Source organism: Parasteatoda tepidariorum, chromosome 9 (assembly GCF_982258835.1).
Source record: "Parasteatoda tepidariorum strain Cologne lab strain chromosome 9, Ptep-v5.0, whole genome shotgun sequence".
NCBI classification, from domain to species: Eukaryota; Metazoa; Arthropoda; class Arachnida; order Araneae; family Theridiidae; genus Parasteatoda; species Parasteatoda tepidariorum.
Genome location: NC_141763.1, coordinates 88764612 through 88783088, shown reverse-complemented (window position 1 = coordinate 88783088; position 18477 = coordinate 88764612). Strand labels below are relative to the sequence as shown.

At 33.5% G+C, this 18477-nt stretch overlaps 1 protein-coding gene across 4 annotated transcripts in view; it reads left to right on the top strand.

Annotated features, from left to right (window-relative positions):
* The window catches only part of LOC122271722 (ferric reductase SjCytb561), a 62224-nt gene extending 44523 nt beyond the window's left edge, over positions 1 to 17701 (top strand). For 2 of the 4 annotated variants that reach the window (XM_087152304.1, XM_087152302.1), the window contains exons 4-5: positions 8160 to 8314; positions 15322 to 17701. In XM_087152304.1, the coding sequence (XP_087008430.1) occupies positions 8160 to 8314; positions 15322 to 15490 (324 nt within the window). In that variant the 3' untranslated portion in view covers positions 15491 to 17701. The remainder of the gene's footprint in view (positions 1 to 8159; positions 8315 to 15321) is intronic. The other 2 variants (XM_087152305.1, XM_087152303.1) reach the window with 1 other exon arrangement.
* Positions 17702 to 18477: the final 776 nt, after the last annotated feature.

The window sequence follows — 18477 nt, the reverse complement described above, 5'->3', positions numbered from 1 at the left end:
CATAGAGATGTCTATGCTGACATCACTTTACTTACTTGCCTACTAACTATTCGTCTTGATCTAACTATTCATCAATACATGCAAACCACCCAGTTAATAGAACCCCCAGACAGGCTACACCCATCACAATTTATCTCAGTGTCCTTGGGTAGATCACTGCTAACTAACAGTGGTCTTAAAATATTTACAGACGGTTCTAGGATGGAGGTTTCAGATGAAACAAGTAGCGAGACAAACTACCATTACAAGACAGGTTTTGTGATTGTAGTTAAAAACGATGGAATTTTGATTAAGGCAGCCTCCACCAGAATTTCTAATAACAGTAGTGTTTGTATGCCAGAGGTGATGGCAATAAAACATGCTCTCTCTTGGCTTGCCGACGTAAAGTACCCAGATGCTGTTATCTACTCTTATTCGCTCTCTTCACTGCAGGCATTAGCTGACCCAACACCCACTTCACACGTCATCGAACACATTAAACGACTATGGCGACCAAACATTGAATGTAACTGGGTCGAGGCTCATATAGTCATACAGGGCAATGAGGAAGCGGGTCAAGCAGCCAAGAGGGCCATCAGTCTCTGTCAAATTGACTTAGAGGTCCCAAGTTCGAAAGCCCAAATCAGAACATTTATTAAGACCCATAATATGAAGAGATGGAAACAGGAATGGCAGAGTTCCGAGAAAGGTCGACAAATATTTAAATTTTTTAAGGATCCTGCTACAAAGAGACTACGGGCCAACTTTTACCTGAATAAATTCTTAACTGGCCACGGAGTGTTTGGAGAACACCGGCTAAATATGTTTAATAAGTCCAGACTGTCATTATTGTGGGGAATATCAAACAATCGAACATTTAGTTATGGACTGCACCCACTTCCAGACACTCCGCGGAATCCACTTTGTTAACCAGTCTCAACACCAGTGTTTTGCTAAGTTGACCTGTAGAGACATCATTAAAAAAATCATCAAAAAGACTTGTCCTGGCCGACAACATATCATGCATATCGGAGCCAGCGATTTCCATCTTGGGTGTCTGTGTCTCTCTTAATGATCTCAATTAGTTTAGCCTTAAACATTTCTACCTTGAATACTTTTAACCTTTATTGTTTTTACAATATGTTGTTTTAGCTACTGCTTTTACAATTACCATTCTTTTAGCTTCCCTTTTGGGACTTTATCGTTTTGTTGTTTTTATCTGAGATATTTAAGGTTCTTGATCATGTGTTCTTATCTTAATTATCCTAGCAAGTTCACATCTTTGCATTTTTTTACTATTGCTTATAATGCTATTTTATTAATTTTTGGGTTTTAAATTTATAAGGGTCTTCTGACTTTTTAGTAGTTTTAATAATTTTATGAGGACCAGTTGGCCTTAGTGATCCCTTTTGATCGGAGTTTTTTTATTAACTGGTTTTAAATTGTATAATTTGGTCTCGAATTTTTATATCTTGAGAGGTTTTATTCGTTTTAAATTTATGAGCGTTCTTTGACCTTATGATTTATGCAATGGTATAAACTTCAGTTGTTCGGTGATCTTATTTATATTATTATTGTATTTATAAATTTTTTAAATGTTTATATACTCTGAGAACTGTCATAGCTTGATATGTGCACAGCTATATAGACGTTGAACACAATTAAATTTTGATGTTCTTTATTTGAATAACCTTTTGCCCGCAATATTGCGGCTGTTGCCTCAACTTTCTTAAAACTTTGTATTTTATGAATTTTAATGTGTCACGGTGGGGCTTCGCCGGGTCCCCCGGCCGGTGCGAGCCTGTGCCCCCCCCCCGTGCTAGGTGGGTCTGCTGCGGCGACGGGTTGATATTACTTCTCGCGTGTCCTTTAATTGGGCTGATAGAGGCAAATCTTTACCTTACCTTACCTGCCTACTAAAAATTCATCAATGATCAATCAGCTACTTGTAGCAACCATTAGGAACACGTTTCTATCGGAATAAGAATTATCCAATCGAAAAAAGTATCTCAACCACAAAATAACAACAATTGATTGAATTATACTAGTCAAGTTATATACTATATAAGGTAACTATATATACTAGTCAAGTTTGGCGTGGACATCTCTATATAAGGTAACTATATCAGGAGATGATTTCGGGCTTGCGTTTAGAGGTCCGAGTCCCAGATACATAAGATTACTTAGAGACAGAGTCCACCCGAGCCCAATGTATACGTTGGATAAAGACCAAATTTGGCGATGTCGTCACTCGGCATTTAATATCTTAACAAGGAGAATTAGTAAATAAAAAACTTTTCTATCACCAAGCTGTGAAGAATAACCAACTGAAATTCCAAGATGACTGAAACAAAGATTAAAATATCAAGCTAAATAAATATATTGACAATTAGTACTAGCCTCACAAAGCTAAAGCACCAAACAAAAGAAGCAGAAAGCTGTAAATTTTTATACCTTTTAAATTTTTCATTTTTTTTTTGTACTTGATAACGAAACCAAACCTTTGTTTTAAAAGTAGTAAGAAAGTTTATGAAAATTGTGTCATGAATCTCAGCTCGACCAAGCCCGAAACCTTTTTTTCAGTAAACGTGCACGAACCCGCGATAGACTCGAACTGAGCTCGTCTCATCACTAATATCTACCTATATGAATTCATTATCTGCGTAACAGCCCGGGTGTGGACTTGAACATATTCATCCGAGTTAAGTAATTTCATTTTAAAACAGCCGTTGAGCAACCGACCCAATTTTTGGGTTTACGGCTACTAATGTTTAACTCCATAGCCTTGTATTTTGGAACCTAATCCAGAAGACAAGTGAAGGATCAAATATTAGGAGACATTTGCCTTTGTGGAGGACTTTCTAAGGGAAATAACCCGCATTTGCGTTACATGGAGAGGTAAACCACAAAAACCTCCCACGGTTAGTCTGATGGCAAGGGGACTCTAACCAATGATCCCTGTACCACTAAGGATATCTTACGTCAGCACTGTGGTCGGTGCGAGTCAGGTACGGAATTCGTATCAACTAGCCATCGCTGGTATTCGAACCCGGTTAACCTCATTGGAACGCTAACACTCTATCCCCTGAGCCACCACGACTCATGTGTTAAGTATAGTGCGGCTTTGAGGAGAACTCCTCCAGACTGAAAGTCTGGGGCTGTCTGCTGCTATGGTAACAAGCGAGATCACATTTCTAATGGGGGTGAAATGAAGGAAAGAAGGCGTCGATTGGTTTACTCACGATGACCTGCACTAAGATTAAGACAAAACCATTCATCCCACACCCCTATTCGAAGTGAACTTTCCTCGTAACCATAGTACCCGCCACGACTCGAGACAAGTGTCTGGAGCAGTTCTCCTGAAAGCCGCACTATAGTTGTAAAACCACCAAGGCAGATATGAATTGGGTAGAAATAGATGAGTTAACATGAATAAAAATTAGTAGAGATCTGGAGACCCGCATTCATCTTACTGCAGTGTGATCTGCAGGTGCATATTTCATGCATTCCCGATTAATTCATGAAATAAAAGCAATAATTTGAAAATGAATATTTACAGAAAGTAATGCTTACATCTATTTACAGTATATACATAATTATTTACAAAACGTATTTGCGAGAACCCCGTCCGAAAAGAAAAACGCAACTGCCGAACTGCATTTGATGTTATCTTTGATGACCTCACAATCGAATGTATCTTTATAATTATTCGATAGCGGTATCACGTATCACAATTTATGAATTACAATTAATCTTATGAATTACAATTAAATATCACGTATCACAATTTTCATGAATGCACACATCACAATTTATTGCGACTTTGAAAAAGATGGCACTGAGCATGGTATTGTGCTCATTGATGTGGTGGTCAATTTGTGAACCCCTTTCTTAAGTCTGTTATATTTCTGAAGCAGGGAAACCTAGTGATTCATGGCACAATTTTGTTTTCTGAATTCTGGTTTTACCGAAAGATTTTTCTTTAATATTTAAAGTGATAATAAAGAGCAAAATAAAGAAAAAAATTTAAATTTAATTAGTCTTTAACGGGAAACTATCAGATGTTTTATCTATAGACTTTTGAAATCTGGAGTTAAGAAAAAATATCTTTTTAAAAAAATAAGTATTAAAATACAATTGTTTAGAAACTCCTCTATCTTAAACGAAAAAGTTGGCTGCTTTGCTTATTATACCAATGGTGTAATTTCCATTGCAAATTGTACTTTATTTTATTAAGAATTACAACAAAATTGTGACATACCTATAGAGTAAAAAATGCCCTAAAAGTCAGTGTTAAACAGATAGCCAATCTCTAAAGTCAATAAAAATCACAAACAAATTTATACTTATAAGCATATAGTTGAAATGTAATTTATACAAAAAATTAAGTATTGTAAAAAGTAAATTGTATGAAAAGATTAGAAACCATTTTTCAGTCTACAATTTCCCAGTATTACCTTCTTTGATTTTTTTCTTCATATTACTGGTCATTGCTCGGTATTACTTGATCCGAATTTTTTTTTTTTAAGATTAAAGGCTATATCCCGGTATTACCTACGCTGCTTCTCCTACTCGTTAAATAGAGTATTCTTACAATAATAACCATTGAAGTGCGTTTCGACCTTAATATCCATGTAAATTCTAATTAAGGCCACCAGGTGGCGCCTTTACTAATTGATAACTATTGCTCTTAATTTCCCGCTTTGCTTTCTGCATAAACCTCATTAAAAGAATGACTGTTTGCTAACGTCCTTAATATCCAAATAAGCCCGTTGAAATGAAATTTGTGTTTTATAATGAATTTATAATGATGTATTGAATAAAGAAAATTTTTAGTTCATCTTAAACTTAATTAACATTTTAAAAAAAGTTATGAGGCTCAGTTTAAAACGAGACAAGCCAACAACGCTTTTCAGTCTCACTGCCTAAAATAAGAGAATTTTCCATTAACGCCTGAAACGGCACAATGCTTAAAACAATTCGAGAAATAAAGGATTAAGCAAGTTAGCTTTCCTTTCATTTCCATTAAGAATTATCTTAGTAAATTACATTCTTGGCTTAATATCTTGAACTAAGACGGAACATTTTAATTATGCATTCTTTGTGCATGCATTAGTGCAAGAGGAATGTGAAAAGATTGCTGCCTTGACTTTCAGACTGAACTCAACTGTCTAAGGGGTGGAGATGGGGAGGAAAAGTTCTAAATATGCTTTTGATCAACTTTACTTAGTTTTCACAAATAAATTGATGATAGATATTCACTCTAATTAGTAGTATATTATTATTTCGATACGTATAAAATGCAAGGCCTCCACCCAATCACTATTTGAGATATAGAGCATGCTGTGCTTTAGATTCTCTATTTAATTTTTCTGACAAAATTATGCCAATACAATGGGATAACTGCAAGTGACGTAGTTTGGATATCTCGATCCTGATTGGTTGTTGCAACGTTGCTTTTGTTTACGTTAGCAACTGTTCTTTCCATTTTATTTCGAGTGAACCAAGCCCGTTGAGTATAAATTCTTTTAGGTGACATATTCTAAATTCTTTCACAAAAATTCTTTCCAAGTTTCACTTCTTTCACTATATATCTACACAGGAACTTAACACAAAGACAGACAAGCATGAAGCTATGTGGAACATGAGCAAACTAATTATGCATCGAAGTTGTCAGGTACACAAAACAAAAATACATCACGGTTACAATTAAATACAAAATAAAAGAGAGAGTATGATATTTCAACTAATTCGACGTGCGATACGTCTCTGTGTTTAATTAACTTATTGTTAATTAGCATTCTAACTTATGTTGAGAAACTTGGCTCAACTTTAATACGCCATTTTGCTGATAAAGATTAGCTGACGTCATAGGTCACATGTGTGGGTATGGGAGGTCTTCTTGAAATGCAAGTCTACAATAAACAGTTTTTGATAGGTAGTTAAATTGCATAAAGTTGCCTATTTTTAGAATTTTGATAAGTGTCTCTGTTTTTATGCAGTTAACATTGAAGGAATTTTTTAACGTCATTCAAATCATTTTTCGAAAATTGGATACTTCAAGAAGAAAACCACGGATATCCACACTAGATGACCTCAGATCAAGCTGATCGTTTATAAACAAAATGGCGTGTTAAAGTTCAGCTAACTAGGGAAGTGTGACTCGCCAATTTTGAAATAAACTAGTGCGATGTATGCCTTATGAGGAACAATTTTAGGGGGAAACATTCGTTTCGGCCCATAGAAGGTCCTGTGAGAGATAAGAAATAATTCAATATGTAGAAAAATCGGTATTTTATTACTTCAATGCAGACTATTAGTTATTGTAATTGTCTCATACTCCAATTAATTTTGTGGTACTTTCACGTACTATATAATGCACATTTATTCTCAAAATTGATTTCCGAAATTTTATATATCTGTAGTTTTTCAGAAAAACCTGTTAGGTTAATTTTAAAAAAAAATTTACATCAAATTTTTTAATTTTTTTTCAAAAAACTTTCCAAATTAATTGGAGTATGTAATTGCAAATTAATTAATTAATAATTAATTAACAATTAATTAATTAATAATTATTTAATTTTCTGACGAATAATTTTTTGAATATGAATTATTGAATGAAGAATTTTTGATGAATAATTTTTTCAATTAATTAATAATTATTTAATTTTCTGATTAATTTATTAATTAGCAAATTAATTAATTATCCAATTAATTACAAATTAATTGGATTATGAGACAATAACAGTAACTAATAGTCTGCATTGAAGTAATAAAATACCGATTTTTCTAAATATTGAATTATTTTTTATCTCTCACAGGACCTTTTTTGGGCCGAAACGACTGTTGCCCCCTAAAATTATTCCTCATAAGGCATACATCCCATTAGTTTATTTCAAAATTGCCGAGTCACACTTCCCTAGTTTCCCTTGTAAGTTTCTCCTTTCAAGTTAGAATGTTAATTAACGTGAAGTTAATTAAATACATCACACCTCGAATTTACTGAAATATAATTCTTTCTCTTCTACGTCTTTTGCTTAACTTATTTATAATCTGTTTATATATTTTATTGTAACCGTGATGCATTTTTGTATTGTATACCTTTAAACTTCGATGCAATATTAGTTTATGATCTACACAGCTTCATGCCTGTAAGTAAGAAATATATAGTGAAAGAATTGAAATATTTGTGTAAGAATATGTAATGTATCATTTAAGATAATTGATGCTCGACGATTTGGCTTTCTCGAAGTAAAAGGGAAAGAACGGTTGCTTAAGTAAACAAAAGCCACGGTTCAACAACCAATCAGGATCGAGATACGCACACTACGTCACTTGCAGGTATCACATTTTAATTTTAATAACTTATATTGACATTTGGATTGGAGAATTTTAATTTTAAAACGCAATCGTTAATTACATTAGGGAGGGAAAAAACCAATGGTATTTTACTCTGTGGTTAAATTCTATTTCTTCATTAAATAAAATAATTTTAAAAAACATTGGGAAATAATACTTAACCTTGATATTTGTTTTATTTATGTAATATGAAAAAAAAGAGTGTTTTTTCTCCTCTTAGGTAGGTAGCTATTTTATTTACGTCGCCCTAGAGCTGCACAATAGGTTATTAGCGACTGTCTGGGAAACATCCCCGAGGATGATCCGAAGACATGCCATCACAATTTTGATTCTCTGCAGAGGGGATAGCTCCTCCGCTTTGGTAGCCAGACGATCTGCGCTCGAAGTCGAGCACTTTAAGGTAGAACAGTTTAACGAGGACCGATACAGCGCACCTTCGACCCCTACGCATTCTGATCAAAGTGGACATCCTCCCGCTTACTGACCACAGCCAGTGATGCTTGCCTTCGGTGTTCTACTGGGAACCGTGTTTTTACGATCAGTTCACTGTGGGAATTTCCTGCTTAGAGTCGACCAAAAAACATGCATAAGGGATACAAAAATCTAGTTTTTCTTTTCTTTTTTTTTTTTAAATGAGTTGAGCTGTTTTTGAAAATTTAAAACTCTTTTTTTTTCATTCCAAAGTTGTTCTAAAAAAATACTAAAATTTTTTGTTTTGAAATTTTTATATAAATAAGTAGAATTTAAGCGTTTGTTATTGTTGTTTCTGTTGTAATACATAACATTGTTGAATTAGAATGTATGAGTGAACTTTATTTTAGTACACGTTTGGATTTCTGGCGTTCCTTTCTCCTGGTTTGACAAAGATTTGGCGAACAAAGTACCTTCCTCTTCATGTTTTCTTTGGTTTGTCAATCTTCATAATGGGTGTTGCAGCCTGTTTAATTGGCATAACAGAAAAACTAATATTTGCTTCGTAAGTATTTATATTGATTATTTACATGTTTTGTAATTTTTCAATACATTCAGATTGAGTCGCGATGGTTCAGTGGATAGAGTGTTCGCCTTCCAAGGAGGTGAACCGGGTTCAAATTTCAACTATGACTGGTCGATACGAATTCCGCATCCGGCTTGCACCGACCACAGTGCTGACATGAAATATCCTCAGTAGCGGTAGACGGATCATGGGTTGGAGTCCCTTTTCCGTCAGGCAAACCGTGGGGGTTCTCATGGTCCCCCTCTCCATGTAATGCAAATGCAGGTTAGTTCTACCAAAATCTGTCCAATAGTTGATCCAGGAGCTCCCTTGTCTTATGGATTGGGTTCAAAATTACAAGGCTACGGAGTTGAACATTAGTAGTCTTTTTTTTTTTTTTTTTTTTTTTTTTAATTTCCAATGGCAGGGCATAAACAAGGAATAACACAGAAAACAAATGCAAAGACAAAACAGGTGAATAAATAAACTAAACAGAATGACCGAAGTCATTGCCCTAAAAGTTCTCTGGCTTGCCAATAAAGCGACGATTCAGAGCCGGAATGCAATGCAGCACAGCGGCGGAGGTGGGTCCTATTCATGGGCTCTGCCAAGTTGCAGAGCGGACAGTCAGGTGAATTTAGAGTACCGATGCGGTGCAAGCGTTCAGCCAGACAGTCGTGGTCCGTTAGGAGTCGAAACTGTGCCACAACTTCAAGGCGTGGACCATTAAGGATATTTAGAAGGTCATCTTTCCACCGATTGCCTTTTATTCTTTCTTGTAATTTGGAAGCAAGAGTTCTTTTAAAAACTTGTTTTAGATGTAGCTTTATACTGTGGTAGAAGATCTCTGTATGTTTTAGCTGGAGAAGCCCAGCGCCCCTCTTTGCGAAGAAATCCGCCTGTTCGTTTCCATAGATACCACAGTGCCCAGGTACCCACTGGAGCACAACACGTTTCTTTCGTGATGTCAAAATTTCTACGAATTCCTGGATATGGAGAATTTCACAAGATGAGGGAGAGATTGAATTTATGGCCTGGATTGCAGCCTGTGAACAGGACCACTCTGTCAAAGACATCATGAAGAGCCACTAGTTGTTCTGAGGCAATCCGAATTGCCTCAACCTCTCCGTCAAATGCTGTTCTGTAGTCCCCTGCAGAAGCATAAAAATTGAACAACTTTGAATGTACACCTGCACCGGCTGACAACTGAGTATCAGAGTAGGAACCATCTGTAAAGACATGTAGCCACTCCGATTCTGGGTACCTGAAATCAATGGTTTCCAAAGCACATGCTCTCAAGACATCTGTGTCACTTTAGAACGTCTTGGAGATCTAGGTTTATTTCAAAATTCGGGATACTTAGAGGGTTTATTGGTTTAATTATTTCCTGTACATTAACTGGAAGATTTAAAGGTTGTCTGAACTTTTGAACGCACTGGATAAAACCATTTTGGGTCTTAAAATTTCTAGAGCTGGGACTGTTAATGACCCAAGAACTGTTTGCGGTTCTTAGCAATTTCTCGTATAAAATTAGGGCCCTTCCTTCGATGGTATCTTTTATTGGTGCAGTGTTGGTCAAAAGCAACAACGCATCGATAGGTGTCGTTTTAACAGCTCCAGTGATGAGTCGCAGACATTGGTTTTGTAGAACTTCCAGCTTCTGAACAATTTGATCGCTTGCTGTTATAAGACATTAGTAGTCGTAAGCCCAAAAATTTGGGTCAGCAGCTCAAAACGATGGTTATATAAAATAAAATCATTATCGATTTAAAATCATTAAAAGCGAAAACAAGAAGGAGATTAATCTTCTTCAAATAATTAGCAGATTTAAAATTTTTTATTTATTTATTTAATATTATTTATATTTTTTTAATTTAAATTTTTTTTTGTTATGAGTGAGACTATATATATATATATATTTTTTTAAATTTCGTCTCCCTCAAATGTTGAACACATGCAATGCCCATTGTCGACGCTCAGGTAAATATGAACTCGCTCAATAAACAGAAAAAAAGCGGACTGTATTTTTATGCACAATATTTATTTAGTTTTCGGAAGAGAGCTTTTTTGTAGCTCGTTACAGCTCTCCTTCCACACACACTCTCTCTCTCTTAGTGATACAAGTTATACTAGGTGGCGCTACAAATCCGTGCGGATACATACCGCCGGGCGTTGCATTGTTTTAACAATCAACAATATTACTATAACTATCAACAATATTACTACTATTACACAAATATTACTATACTAACAATTACCATTACACAATAAATTTCACATTTTACATGATTATGAAAAGTAATATAAAGTTTTTTAAAAAAATATTCATTCAATTGGCAATAAACAAATCTTGGAAATGGGCCTTTTAAAGATCCCTTTGTTTGTTTTAATACTACAAACACGAACTCTGCCATCCTTTCCCGGAAAGACCTCCACAACTCTACCAATTGGAAAATTACATATAGCTAAATTATCTTCCTTTATCATAACCATATCTCCAGGTTTAATGTTTTGTTTCTCAATGTACCACTTCGACCTTTGTTGCAAAGTTGACAAATAATCTTTGTGCCACTTTTTCCATATTAATTGCACAAATTTAGTGGCTTTGTGCCATAAACTCAACCTATCAGATACATTGGTTACATCTGGTTCAACAATTGATGTGAACGGTCTTACGATCAGGAAATGGCCTGGAGTGAGAACGCTCAAATCATTGGCATCTGAAGATAACGGGGTAAGCGGTCTTGAGTTTAAAACGGACTCAATTTGAGTAGTTACAGTCAAAAAATCTTCATAAGTTAATTTCTTATCACCCACTACTCTCTTCAGATGATATTTGAAGGATCTCACTCCAGCTTCCCAGAGCCCTCCAAAATTCGGACTCCTAGGTGGCAAAAATTTCCATTTGATATTTTCATGATTCATATAATTACATAAACTCTTATCAGGATTTTTAACTAAGCTAAATAATCGTTGTAACTCATTATTACTCCCAACGAAATTAGTCGCATTATCTGAGAAGCAGTGAGGCACAAAGTTCTAGTCTTGGGATGGTTACTCTTTTCAAAGGTGATACACGACTTTTGCTAGCAATCAATTTGATAGTCGCTGCTTGACCATTTTTAACACACTTACAGTAAACAACAGCACCGTAAGCAACCTCTGACGCTTCGGCGAATCCATGAATTTCAATCATGTCAGCTCCCTCTGTAAGTATACATCTATCAAATTCCATGTTGTTAACACTCTTTAAAGCTTCGACAAACTTCTTCCACTCTTGGATTTGTTTCTCAGGAAGTTCTTCATGCCAGTCCAGTTTTAAAGACCATAGCTGTTGCAAAAATATCTTTGCTTTTGACACTACTGGTCCAAGCAATCCAAGGGGGTCGAAAAGGCGTGCAATTGTGGATAAGACACAGCGCTTCGTAACTTTCGAGTCTTTTCTATGTGATGCACTACAGGTAACTTTAAAATAAAGACTATCTTTCTTCGGACTCCAGGAAACTCCTAGCACTTGAGTTTCATCACAGTTAGTAAAATTATACATTTCTTCACCATCAGAAACTAACGCTGCGCAGTTGCTATGCCATTTGTGGAGTTGCATGCCAGCATTTCCTAAAATACCAATTAACTGATTTTTAAGTTCTTTTGCAGTTGCTAAATTATCAGAGCCGGTCAACACATCATCGATGTAGAAATCATTTTCAATGACTGGAGCAGCAAGAGGATAATTTTCTCCTTCATCAATAGCTATTTGCTTTAATGTACGCGTTGCTAGAAATGGTGCACACACCGTACCGTAAGTGACGGTATTCAACTCGTAGGTTTTGACAGGCCCTTTCTCTTTTTCTTTCCAAAGAATACGCTGCAATTTTCTTTGGCTTTGGTGAATTAAGATCATTCGATACATTTTCTTTATGTCTGCTGTGAAGGCATAGACATATTTACGGAACCTTGTCATGATGGAAAATAAATCACTCTGAACTATGCCTCCATTTAATTGCAAAGAATTTAAGGAATTACCAGCTGAGGTAGGATAACTCGCATTAAAAACAACTCTTAGGACAGTTGATTGCCTATCAGGGCGGTAAACTCCTAAATGGGGAATGTAGTAAGTGGCCTCTTCCTCCTCATCATCCGAAATTTCTGACATGTGTCCCATCTCTAAATATTCATGAAGGAAATCTTTATATAAAGATAAATAATTTGGCTCCTTAATTAAACGTTTCCACATCAGATTTAATTTTTTCAATGCAAACTCTCTAGATTTTCCCAAATTTTTAGGATCCTCTTTTAAAGGCATCTTCACTATGTACCGTCCCTCAGAATTTCTAGCACAGTTGTTTTTAAAATGTTCTTCACAAATAATTTTTTCTTTACTCTCAATTATTTCAGTTTCAATATTTTCTATCTCCCAAAAACTTCTAACAGTTTGTTCTAAGTCAAGAGTTTCTTTAACTAACCCACAATGGATTTTATTATCCTCCATATTTGATATGCTTCCACTAACTAAATAACCAAACACAGAATTTTGTAAGATTAAATTCGAGTTAGGAGGGTAAATTTGCCCAGGTTTTATTAGCTCAAAAAAGGATTCCGCACCGATTAATAAATCAACTCTCTGCGGAATGTGAAAATACTCATCAGCTAAGTTAATGTTTTCCAACCCTTCTATACACTTGTTTACTTTCTTTGAGGGTGTGAGATCCGTAATTCTAGGAACAACTAATAAATTTAGATCTGCGTTAAAAGTTCGGGATTTATTTATTAAAGTAGCATTAACTTGAGACCTAACAGAAATAGCTGAATCATTCAACCCAGACACTACTATGTTTATTTTATTCTTTCTCAATTGTAGGCGATCTGCACATTCTTTACTTATGAAATTAGACATCGATCCCGAATCTAATAAAACATGAACTTCACTCTCATTTCCAAAAGAATCACATAAATAACAAATAGCAGTACTCAAAAGAACTGTTTTGTTTTTATTCCAGACATAACTACTCGTGGCCGAAAAGATATTGGCGCCTGTGTTTTTCTCTTCGCATGCTGCTGGTGTAAATTCAGAAGCAAGTGGAGAGAGGGGGGGATTTCCTCCATCAATTTGTTTTTTATTCGATTTTGAATTCATAATGTTCTCCTCTCTTATTTTTGATTTCGCTGAATAATTATGTTCTCGATTAAAGTGTAATGAAATATGATGCCTTTTACCACATTTAGCACAAGAATATTTTGATTTGCAAGACATCACTTTATGTTTACCAAGACAATTAAAACAAAATTCATTATCTTTAACAAATTGTATTTTCTCATACACAGATAATTTCTTATAAGTAGAACACATATAAAGGGGGTGATTTTCATCACATAAAATGCACTTCGAACTCTTAAAATCAGACAAAAAGGTTTTAGAAATATTTCTTTCATTATAACTTTTATTATAAGAGCTCTTAGTTAAAGATTTTCCGCGAGATGTCATAAATAAATCTATTTCCTTTCCTAGTTTAATTGGTTCAAACCAGGTGTCCGATTGTTTTACACTTATATAAGTAGCGGTTTCCCTGTCCAATGTTTGGAAGAGTTTATCAGAAATTATTAGCTGATTTAATGTTTTGAAATCTGTCACATTTCTTAATTTTAAATAGTACTCCCAACTAGTTGTTAAACGTGACGCAAACTGGACGTGCGTTTCATTTAACTGACGCGTGGTTGTTTTGAAATTGTCCAGACAAGATTGAGCAGTTGGCTGAAATTCTCTAAGTACTATTTCTTTCACTTTTTCATAATTATTAAGATCATCGTCACTTATATATGTGATAATATTAGACGATCTTTCTCCAAGCAGATTAAGAAGAATCTCAGATTTATATTTATCTGGCACACACTTAACTATAAATGCTCGTTCTAACGATGTAAAAAAGAATCCCCAATTTTCGGGTTTACTCGGCACTTTAATAGTCAATGTTCTAATGCTCTTAATCAAAGAATCTAGGGAATTATTAGATTCAATTAGCTCTATATTATTCTCTTTTGGATCAGAACGAATACGTGCAATTTCTAATTCAGTTTTTGTTCTCTCGAGCTCCTTTGGCTCAGCACGAATGCGTGCAATTTCTAGCTCAGTTTTCGCTCTCTCGAGCTTTAAATTCTCTAACTTTAATTGTTTCGATTCTTCAGACTTGCGCTCTTCTACTATTAAACTTACTAGATCTCTAACAGTTTCAGAGTCATATTTTTCACAACTTTTAATTATATCAATTAAGTTTACTACAGTCATATCATCACTAATCTCTAGATCTAGTTCACTGGCAATAAGCCTTAAATCATCTTTTTTACAATTCTTAAACATTGTAAATTAAAGTATTTTATTAAAAAAATCAAAACAATCCTACTTCGAATGGGAAAGCACGAATCCACAGTTTTCTCGAAACAATGTCACAGTGGTTATCTCTTGGAACAAGAAACGAAACTCTTTTCGTTAATTATTTTAATTTTGCTGATTTTTTCTCCTGGTGAGCGGACCACTCATGTCGACGCTCAGGTAAATATGAACTCGCTCAATAAACAGAAAAAAAGCGGACTGTATTTTTATGCACAATATTTATTTAGTTTTTGGAAGAGAGCTTTTTTGTAGCTCGTTACAGCTCTCCTTCCACACACACTCTCTCTCTCTTAGTTATACAAGTTATACTAGGTGGCGCTACAAATCCGTGCGGATACACCCATGGTAGCATAATTGATCTTTTCATTATTTAACATAGATGGATTTAATTGATTAGAACACTAATTGAACTTTTCATTATTTAACATAGATGGATTGAATTGATTATAACACTAAATGGTTTCCTAACCTTCATCAGAGCAGTTTATACTTGATACTATACTAACTTCTGTGCTATTTTGCTCTTCATTCAATCCAATTAAATTTAGATAGCAGTATTTAGCATAATACGCAAAATTCAGGACTATATTCTTATTTGTTTTTTTGTTTTTTCTCCTTACAGGCCTGGAGGATACGGTAGCCTTCCATCAACTGCTGTTATAGGCAATCTACTAGGTTACTGCCTAATCTTATTCGCTATTTTTATTGGATACTTAGTGGTTACTCCAGAGTTTAAGAGACGCCTGTTGCCAGAAGAAGTTCAACTTCAATTAGAGCAGAATCCAAACTGAAGTGCTGTCATTTATCCTTTACCTCTTACTGCAGTTTACTTATGATTTCATCCAAGTGTTGCTGAGATAATTTATTTAACATTTTGAACTGTGACCGGCTAGATATCTGATGTGTCTTGGTGTGACAAATCTGGCTACCTTTTTTATTTTTTATGTGCAGATATTCAAATGGCATAAATTCCTGTGATATCTTTGAAGCTTGATCTGTGCGAAATTTTCAATGTTTTGAAGAAATTATGAGTTATGGTTTTGATTTAGTCAGGCACAAACATGCCAACTATTTCATTTTGTGTGACATTTTAGGACACTTTAACATTTGACCAAAGCAAAGTTGCCATTATCCAAAACAAAACCGAAAATGCTCTTCAGTATGTAATATATAACAAATGTTGATTTTATTATTTTGTCGCATGACTAACTGGTAACCTTTCACTTGAGCCTGGGTAACTGAAATCATTTACGATCGATCGAGAGGAATAATTTGTTTTATTTGAGATAAATTGAATGAATGTGTTTCAAGTGATAATGGATATTTAAAATAATCTCTTGATATATTGCTAAGAAATCAAAAACGAAAATATGTAATTAGATTTAACATTTTAACTATAGCATTTACTGTTACTTTTCCACCATACATGTTTGATGGTTTAAAATGAACAATGTTTATAAAACAAAGACCTTTTTGCTAAGGTATTATTAACTATATTGCCAAAAATTATTTTTTATTTTTAACCTTGTAATAATGATTTATGTATTTTATTCAATTTTATAGAATGTGTCACAATTTCAAAAAATTTTTAAGAACTGGCATTTTTTTAGTAAAGCATTTATATTTTTTTTATCGCATTCAAGATTTTTGGGTTACTGCATAGTGTGTAATGAGTCAAGTGTTATTTCTGTTAATGTTTTTTTTTCACAGAGTTTTACATTAAATAGTATATTGTATGTTTTGCACTTGTAACCTAATACGTATGCATTCCCTGGTTTAAAATATACCATTATACATTAATATTTTTTATTATATGCTTTAAAAAATCTCATTTTTAAACCAATAAGTTCATCCTTCTTTTAATTTTTAGAACAAAATATAAATGCATGTTTTCACTTTATTAATAAAATCACATCATTGTTAAGTGACATAGTGTACTAAAGAATTACTAAATTTGACTAATGACCATCTTTTTTTTCCTACTCATTTATTTATAAACTTTTGAAGAAGTTGAAACAGCAAGACACATCCTAGTTTCCACAGAAGATCAAATTGATGTGTGAAAGTTTCGTCATAAATGTATGGAGCTTCGTGTGCCTCGTGTTCCGCCCGCTTAATGTGAAAACAATTCAATACATTCCTTCTTTTCTCTCAACATATCTCTGTATAGTGTGGTCAAATTAGTTTTTATAAGTAGTCACTATACACATATCTCTATATACATGTAAACTTTCAACAACTCTTTACCTTGACGTTGTTGAGGGACTACGGCTTTTTAAATGTAAAAAATTACTCGTACAATACAAGTTGGTACAAAATTAATTTTAAACAACACTATTAGTGTCAGCCAGAGCCCTTGTAAATGTGGGTAGAATGGCCTCAAGACATATGTACCCTAAAAAGTCGGGGAGAAGAAATCAATTTATGTTCAAGGTACTTAAAAGTTATATATATATATATATATATATATATATATATATATATATATATATATATATATATATACTCAACTCTAATGTGAAATATTTTTTTAAGTTTAAAAATAGGGCATAACTGAAAGAATAATAATTAGTTTTATACCAATGGTTATGAAAATCAAGGAAATTAAATAAAGTCAGTTTAGAAAATAATTGGTCTAAATAATTTAAAAATTTATATTTTCAACTCTATCATGTGTTATTATTTTTATGTTTAAGAATGAGGCATAACTGAAAAATTAACATTCAAATTTATACTAGGAAGTATAAAAATCAGGGAAATTTATTATCAATTCTGAAAAATCAGAGAACAGTTGAGAATTTTTCGTCTGATTATTTGGGGCCATCTCGAAAGATATTTGCATTTCTTAAGCCCTAGAGAGCCGGACATCAGCGATATTCAAAAAAAGGAATATTTTTATTAATTAAGATTTTAATTTTTTAAATTCTCTTTTATGAGTATGGTTCTTGGCGACCTCGATTTATAAATTTCTTTTGACAGAAATCAAAAGCATAAATTAAAAATATAAAATATATTTGAACATTTGTAAATGAATACTCCTTACTTTCAAAATTGAAAATAATAATAGTAAAATAAATGAAAAATTAAGTTGTCTGCTTTTAGGTATAAAATTCGAGAGAAAAATAGTCGGATTTTAATAAATCCATTCCATTTTCCTCTCAACTCCCACAAAAATAAAACATTTAAAAGGCCTCGCAAATATTTTACCCAGAAACTTGATAAGTCTAACGAAGGCTCTGGTGTTTGCTAAATTAGATGTAAACTTGCGTTCAATTACTTTAAAAAAGTGGATATTACGTATGAATTTATATTTATAATCGGCAAAACATTTAACTGTTTTAGTAATTTAAAAAATAAAAAAATGAACTAAGCTTGAATTTGATAGCATAAACATAAAGATTTTCGAACAATCGTTATTTCTTTATTGAACGCAGCTGAGAATTTTTTACTAAAAACACTTAATACTGAATTGCTAGTTTAATTGCTCAAACAAATTACTAAATATATATTTTATTATTCAACTTAAATTATTTTTCAAATGAAGAAACATCACATTTCACGATAAAATCGTGCTTCGATTTATACTTCATCTATAAATTACCAACATACTTATTAGTAAGAAATGGCCAATGTTATTTAACAGAGGTAATTAATTGTATTTTATCTAAAAAAAGGTGATTTACAAATGAAACTATATTTATATGTAATTAGTAAAGTTATGTAACTAAAATTGCATTTTTTTATACTTTTACTAATTTTTTAAAAAAAATTTTACATT